This window comes from Python bivittatus, unplaced genomic scaffold, assembly GCF_059951505.1.
Source record: "Python bivittatus isolate LINGU-HERP-01145 unplaced genomic scaffold, Pbiv_v1 ctg000850_np1212, whole genome shotgun sequence".
Taxonomy (NCBI): Eukaryota; Metazoa; Chordata; class Lepidosauria; order Squamata; family Pythonidae; genus Python; species Python bivittatus.
This window is the reverse complement of record NW_028277112.1, coordinates 11,703,743-11,711,945: the sequence shown is the minus strand read 5'-3', so window position 1 is coordinate 11,711,945 and position 8,203 is coordinate 11,703,743. Positions and strand designations below refer to the sequence as shown.

Here is an 8,203-nt window from a genome sequence, read left to right as displayed (position 1 = left end):
GGTGTCCGGTTCAAGGGGTGGGGCCGGGAGAATGAATTTGGTATCGAGGTGGGTATGAATGTTTGGGAGGAGGGGAGAGTACAAGTAACGATTCGCTTCTTGTTGCTATGGTAACGTAACGTTCTCCCCTCGCGCGACGCTTGTCGCGATATCTGCAGTCGCGCGCGATGGTTTCGTGTACAAGCTCAGTGGTGCCCTCCCGCACGTGTTATTGTGCTGAGGTTTTTCCACACAGTTCACCCCATGAGATTTCCAGGGATAATTTCTGCCTGTTTTCTGAGTTGGTTCAGGTGCAGCACCAAGCCGCCTTGACTAATCTCGAAAGAGAATCTAAGCGGGCTTGGTTAGTACTTAGATGGGGAAATGCTAGAGCTGTAGATTAGAAAGGAAAGTAAAAAACACATCCCAGAAGAAGACAGTGTGAACCGTTTTCAAGAAAGCTCTGTGTATGTACTCGTGTGTTTACCAGGAGTCAAGGGAGTCAATCCTAACCTTGGAATAGATTCGCCATCGGATTTTTGCAATTCCTTTTATTTTCTCCAAAAACTTTTTTTCTTTTATTAATGTTTTTAAAATAATAATTTACATTTAAACTGCTCAAGTTTATAGCTGCTTGTAGATATAATTTAAAAATGGACAAAATGCCAGTGGGAAAATGTTAAACAATAGAACCAATCATGTAGCAAGTGATGTAGTTAGAGCTAGACTTTGGGATGGAAGTTCTAGATCCCATCAGAATGAGTAGGTTGGCCACAAATATAGCAAAAACTTATTTTTTAAAATAGTGAATGTTGATACAAAATGGACATTTACAGTTATTAAAACAGAGGTAATATTTTGGTAGGGAACATTCATGAACATAAATCAACCCATTATAAGTAACTTCCCGTGTATCTTGTTACAACAGTAGTGCAGTAAGCATTGCTGATACATAGCAGGGCAAGTGAGAGGATTAGGAGGCAAGTAATATACGCAAAAGAGATAAAAGGTATGTAAGCCAGAAAGTTTAAGAGTTTGGAGTTCAGAGTATGTGTGTGTATAAAATAATTTGTCCAATTGAAGGATATTTATACTGTAAACAAATTTTAATGTATGGCTAGATATTACATAAAATCATATCTCATGATAAATGTCATTTGCTTACTTTTACTTATCAAGAAAACCATAATGTTCATCCATTAAAATGTGTTCTAGAGCTACATATTGTTTGCTAATTGATGATAAAAACAAATGATGCTTTCTGTAACGGATGCACATTTTTCTTTCCTTTTTTTTTCTAGAGCTGAATTTTCTGTTGAAAAAGCCAAGAGAAAGAAAAGAAGAGAATTAACTGAAGAACAGAAGCAAGAAATTAAGGATGCTTTTGAACTGTTTGACACTGATAAAGATAATGCTATAGATTATCATGAGCTAAAGGCAATTCATTTTTTCTTAAAAGTCTGATATCTTGTTTTGAAATATTTCAAATTACTGGGCTTGTATCTAAATATGTGATATCGCACATAACTTTTGTATTACGCAATTAGTTGCATGCTAATTTAGGAATGGCAAGAATGCAGGTGAAGCTGTTAGTATATTATAACATAAAAGCATGGCCAAGGAACAGCATTTGCAATAACAGTCTTAAAGCCTTAGTACATCCTATGGAGGAAAAAGTAGACATTAAAGGCTTAGTCAATTCTACTAAATCCCATTTCAGCAAAGGTCTTAGGGGAATCAGTAGAGGTGAATATGTGTAGCTCAGGGTTGAACTGTGGAGTCCTTGGGGTTCTCTGAGCTTGGTTCTTTTCTTGCAAACGTTTCATTACCCGGCTAGGTAACATCTTCAGTGCTAAAATGGGATGGGGTTTGCTCTCTATTTATGTACTGTGGCCTGCCTTGCCAGTGCTGGTAGGGGTGGGTGTTTTGTTTTGTTTTGTTTTGTTTGTTTTAATGAAACGTTTGCAAGAAAAGAACCAAGCTCAGAGAACCCCAAGGATCTTAGGGGAATGTTGGTGGGCAGGGCTAGAGCAGACCCACACTTATTCCAATTCCACATTGCTTCGGTCAGCAATCTCAGAAAAGAAGGAAACTGTAGGAAGATATTTTCTTGAGTTGCCCTACTTGTATTCTCATCTTTCTTACATACCATCCATTCCGTATTCTCTGTCTTTTTTTTTTTTTTTGTCCCACTATTATCATATATGGCTACCTGGCACTTACCGTTTTATTTGGAAAGGCAGTGGAAAAAGCTGCATAAAATCTAGCTGTGGAGTCCCCACCTGGTTTGTGAGTTTCTTTTTATTTATGAAGATTCCAAATTTCTAAACTGAGGCTTATGAAATGCAATCTTAAATAAATTTGCTATTAAGTATAGCTCTCTGATTTCAGTATGGCTTACTCCTATGTAACTGATTATGTTATAGCCATAAGATTGTGGGTAGGATCATATTGGAAGATACAGTTTTTTAGTTAATTTCATCAAACTTTTTTTTCAGAAGAATAATTAAAATCTTGAATTACTAGTTGTAGTTTCAAACATTTTTCAAGGGCAGAATCATGGAAGACAGTGTTTTCCAACCATGACAGCTTCCTAATGTGAAGACCAACCTAAAATTTCTAGCCAGCATGTCCATTACTTAAAATTTAGGGAACTGAGGACCAGACATCTGGGAACTATCAAGGATGGGAGGTCGTGATGTAAAGTATATTGTAGTAATCTAAATGAGAGCTAATTAAGATATGTGGATAGCTTTGGCCCAATTTTTGTAGAAACCCCTATAATAATGCTTGGGATGTATTACTACCATGATTGCCCCCCTTTCAGACAGACTCCAGATCAGAGGAAATTGTAGAAAAAAGGCTATTTAGATGGTTTCTCCTGTCCCTGAATTTAACAGTGATAGATTCCTCAGGGTAGAACATTTGCCTTCCTGCTAGTCTCCTGGAACTGGGCAATGACTTTCTTAATCATTTCTTTTAAAAATACAGTCCAGATAAGGTGACAGATTTGAAAAATATATTTAATCAGTTAAATCCATAATGTCACATTTAATTTATTATTGCCACCAAGATGAAAGGATCTTAACTAAGATAAATAGTTGTGTCCCTGGAAAATAATGAATTAACAGTGTGTCCCCAAATTTTTGGGTGTTTTTCCTATACTTTAACTTTATTGATTTAGTCTATTGACCATATCAAGTATAAAGGAAATAAGATAAAATAAAATAAATGCCATTGTAAACATACAAATAAAAATTAATAAAAATATAAGTAAAACTATGATACAAGTTCATGTCAAGCCATCATCCCTGCAGTCAACACCAATCTGATCTAAATAATCTGCCCTCTTTGTAATTGCCTTTGATATAAAGAGTGCAGTCTTACTGGTAATACACAGGTTCTTGCCCTGTAAAAAATAAGAAAGTTTCTGCTGGCTGCTCCAGTATTTTTTATTTTTTAAATATAAATCTAAATGGTCGGTCCTGTAAATTATATGAGTATAATTTACAATCAAACAGGATATCTTCAATAGCTGGGCCGCCACAAATACATAGTCTTTCTTCATATGGGACTCCTTGAAGTCTCCCATATCTTACCATAGGGTCTAATTGGTCGAAACGAGCTCTAGTAAGGGCGTTTTTCCTATTATTACAGTGCCTCTTACCTAAATTTAATTTACAAAGAAAAGTTACATTTATGTGCCAAATTGAAATGTATTTCTGTTTTTCCCCAAAAGGTGGCAATGAGAGCCTTAGGTTTTGATGTGAAAAAGGCAGATGTATTAAAGATACTTAAAGATTATGATCGGGAAGGAAGTGGGAAAATCTCCTTTGAAGATTTTAATGAAGTTGGTAGGTGTTGGAATTTAAACAACTTATTGATAGGAAAACAGTAATTGGTAATAAAAGCTCAGTTTATATGTATTTTAATAGATATGGAAACATTAACCTATTAACACAGAAGTTTTTAATGCATTAGGAGGGAGGCAGGGGAAAACAAGAAACCATCAGTATTTCAGAAAGTAAGCTATATTTTCTGTTGTTTTACTGCACTTATGGGAAAAATATAATTTTAATCACATCCTGTAACATTGTATATTATTTTCTTAATGTAACTGTGTTCTCACCATATCTGTATAGCTGGTAATAAGAACCATAGATTTCTTCTACTGCTTTTACAAGAGAATAAGCCAACATGCATGCAAATACAGACTGACATTTTGGTTGGTGGTAAAGGTGCATCTTTTAAATTGAATCATAAAGTTGATGTATGGAACAAAAGTAAAAGTTATTTCTGTGCAGAATATGATTCCAGCAGCAAAAAAATATGTCTTTATAGAAGATATGACCTTTTATTTTTCCATTTTAGTGACAGACTGGATACTTGAAAGAGATCCACATGAGGAGATACTCAAGGCATTTAAATTGTTTGATGATGATGATTCAGGTAAAATAAGCTTAAGAAATCTGCGTCGTGTAGCTAGAGAACTTGGGGAAAACATGACTGATGAAGAACTTCGGGCAATGATTGAAGAATTTGATAAGGATGGTGATGGAGAAAGTAAGTTTTGAAGGTGTTGTATTCATATTCTAATTTTGGATCAGAAAAGCAAAAAAAAAATGCACTCTATTTGCTGTCTTTGAAATAATTTCATGATAAGACCTGTGGAAATAATTCAATGATTTGCTACCCAAAAACCCTGAATCATACAAGCTTCCAGTGTATTTAGAAAAGAAATCTAGTATCTTCCTGTTCAAAATTTCCTTGACATGTTGATGGAGATAGCACGCCCATTCTATTCTGTTGCGTACAATGAGTAAATATACTGAAATGAATATCTGCTACAATATAGATAACTGAAAAATAAGTATGGAAATCTACTTCTGAATTTAAAAGTGATTGTGTTAGCATAAACAAATACCAGTAAATAAAATATGCATTCAGACTTAGATCCCAAGGCCCAAAGGAGCTGGATATAGTGGTAATTACCTATGCTTGTAACTATATATAGCATAACAAAAAACTTAAAAAAAAACTTTTTATCTGAAAGCAATTACTTATCTCAAAGTAATTTGGGGTGTTTATGTTGGCTAGGTTACTTTAATTTGTTATAATAATTGGTTCCCTCTACTATTAAATACTATCCATTCGTTAAAAGGATGCACTGCAGGATTTCCAGTTGAAATTGCCAGATTACCTTAATATTTTTTAGAGAAAATGTGAATATTAGCCTGGATGAGATAAGTTTGAGGTGCTAATTTGAGTGATAAAACTTTTGAGGAAGAAATTTGGTACATATGTAATTGTTTTTTTCTTTTTAACAGTCAATCAGGAGGAGTTTATTGCTATTATGACTGGCGATGTTTAATATTTCAAGAAATGAACTCAATACAAAAAGGAAGGATTATTAGTTTTCAGCACAGAAGCTGCAACGTTTCTTTTTCAGTTAATATCTGTAGCAGGAGCCATGAAAAAAATTGTTAAAGGACCAAAAGAAATATAAAGTATATGTATTAAGAGGTTAATATTTTATATCATTAAATTTTAGAATAAGCATGTTTGTTTGAGTACTCATTTGTAAAATAGCTTTGTATAAAATGTTTAAATTAAATCATAAAACCTTTTGACATTATTTTAGCATTAGCTGTGGCCTTAGTTTTATATAAAAGTTTAAAGACACCCATTTTAATAAAGTCTTCTTTTTATATTCTGTAATCTTTGTTGGACTATTTAATTCAGAGTCTGGCCCAAGTCACCCAAGTGACTAGAAGGAACTAGAACTTGGGATTCCCTGCTCACTCACCTTAACCATTGACTACACTGGTTCTCAATCTAAATCAAGAATTGGTTATGGAATTGTGGATTCCATTAAAAACTGGTTGCTGATGTGATAGAAACTTGTATTTGTGAATTCTAAAGGGAATCAAAAGGGAGAGGGCATCAGTTTGCAGGAGCAGGATAAAATTAAGGCATATATGCTCCCTTGAATTCTTGGAAAATATGATAAAAATATAATGAAGTAATACTAGTCATTCGAGAAAAGTATAATTTTAAAAGTTAACATTGTTTTTTAATGAAATTAGACTGCGAATAATCCTTTGGGAGCATTACATATAGACAAGTGATTGTCCATGTCTACAGTCATTTTGAAATAAATTTGAAGAAAAGGTATGGTATCCTAAAAGTGTATACAAAGGTCCATATTTCTGTGCAACCTCTTAATAATGAGAAAGCATATCTTCCCACCTATGTTGTCAGTCATAATTTTTTATTGAATTTTCACACAGATTCCATACATACAGTATGTGGCTATGTCTGTAACTGAAGCATTACTGACTAACATACAGTAATTTGTATTTTAATCAGAATACCAAAGTCGAAGCAGGTGCATCTTATGGAATACAAGAATATATATTTTGGAACCAAATTATTAATACCAATTTGGGGTTGGTATTGGAAAATATTGGAAAATATGTTTTATACTACACTGTGTGCACAATTATTAGGCTAGTTGTATTTTTGAGGATGAATTTCATTATTGAACAACTACAGTGCTCTTGGTCAATCCAAAATGTTAATAAACCTCAAACCTGAATATTTAAGAAAGTAAAAGTGAGGTTTTGGCTTTCTTAGGAGCATATCTGTGTGTGCACAATTATTGGGCAACTATTAGTGTGCAGAATTATTATGCAACTAAATGAAAAACGAAAATTCCCCCATCTCGTTTATTTTCATCTGTTAAAGTGAGAATAATAACTCAAAATTTACAAATAAACATTTCTGACATTTCAAACAAAAAATCAGTGACCAATATAGCCACCCTTCTTTGCAATAACAGTCATAAGCCTTCCATTCATGGAGTCTGTCAGTTTCTTGATCTGTTGACGATCAACTTTTTGTGCAGCAGCAACCACAGCCTCCCAGACACTGTTCGGAGAGGTGTACTGTTTTCCTTCACTAAATCTCCCGTTTGAGAAGGGCCCACAAGTTCTCAATAGGGTTTAGGTCAGGTGAGGAAGGGGGCCATGTCATTATTCTTTCATCTTTGAGGCCTTTGCTGGCTAGTCACGCAGTGGAGTACTTAGATGCATGCGATGGAGCATTGTCCTGCATAAACATCAGATGCAGACTTTTTCCTGTACCACTGCTTGAAGAAAGTGTCTTCTAAAAACTGGCAGTAGGTTTGGGAGTTGATTTTGAGTCCATCTTCAACCCAAAAAGGTCCAACTAGCTCATCTGTAATAATACCAGCCCATACCAGTACCCCACCTTGCTGGTGCCTGAGTCGAACTGGAGCTCTGTGCCCATTACTGATCCAGCCATGGGCCCGTCCATCTGGTCCATCAAGAGTTACTCTCATCTCATCAATCCATAAAACCTTTGAAAAATCTGTCTTCAGATATTTCTTGGCCCAGTCTTGCCATTTTAACTTATGTGTATTGTTCAGTGGTGGTCGAATTTCAGCCTTCCTTACCTTGGCCATGTCTCTGAGCACTGAACACCTTGTACTTTGGGCACTCCAGGTAGGTTGCAGTTCTGGAATATGACAGCACTGGAGGATAATGGGTTCCTAATAGCTTCACATTTGATTCTTCTCAAATCTTTGGCAGCTAATTTGCGTCTTTTTTTCTCAACATGTTTCTTGCGACCCTGTTGACTATTTGCAACAAAACGTTTGATGGTTCTGTGGTCATGCCCCAATATCTTAGCAATTTCAAGAGTGCTGCATCCCTCTGAAAGACTTTTTACAATTTTTGACTTTTCAGAGTCAGTTAAATCTCTTTTTTGGCCCATTTTGCCTGAGGAAAAGAAGCTGCCTAATAATTATGCACACTTTGATATAGGGTGTTGATCTCCTTAGGCCACACTCTCCCTCATTACACAAATACACATCACCTGATATGCTTATATCCAATAAGCATGCAGGTTTATACAGCTTGGAGGTGGAAAATATGCATAAAAATGATGATATGGTCAAAATATTCACTTGCCTAATAATTGTGCACACGGTGTAGACTCAAAATATTGTCTTCCAGAAATTCTGCTGATCAATCTCAGGCCAACTGCAATTCAGCAGAAACAAACTTGAAACATTTTGGTTCTGTGTTTTGGCTGACGTAAAAAAAGAAGCAATTTCAGTTGTTCAGGTGATGAGAAACAGTGGTATTGAGAACACATGAGTGCATATTAGAAATAGAAAATGCTTTTAATTTTGAACCTG

At 35.1% G+C, this 8,203-nt stretch overlaps 1 protein-coding gene across 1 annotated transcript; it reads left to right on the top strand.

Moving 5' to 3' along the window:
• CETN3 (centrin 3) lies at positions 1 to 5,689 on the top strand. Its single transcript, XM_007438143.4, has 5 exons — positions 1 to 48; positions 1,281 to 1,416; positions 3,719 to 3,833; positions 4,351 to 4,542; positions 5,307 to 5,689. Exons 1-5 carry the CDS (start codon positions 32 to 34, stop codon positions 5,348 to 5,350), a joined length of 504 nt encoding a protein of 167 aa, XP_007438205.1. The 5' UTR covers positions 1 to 31; the 3' UTR covers positions 5,351 to 5,689.
• Positions 5,690 to 8,203: the final 2,514 nt, after the last annotated feature.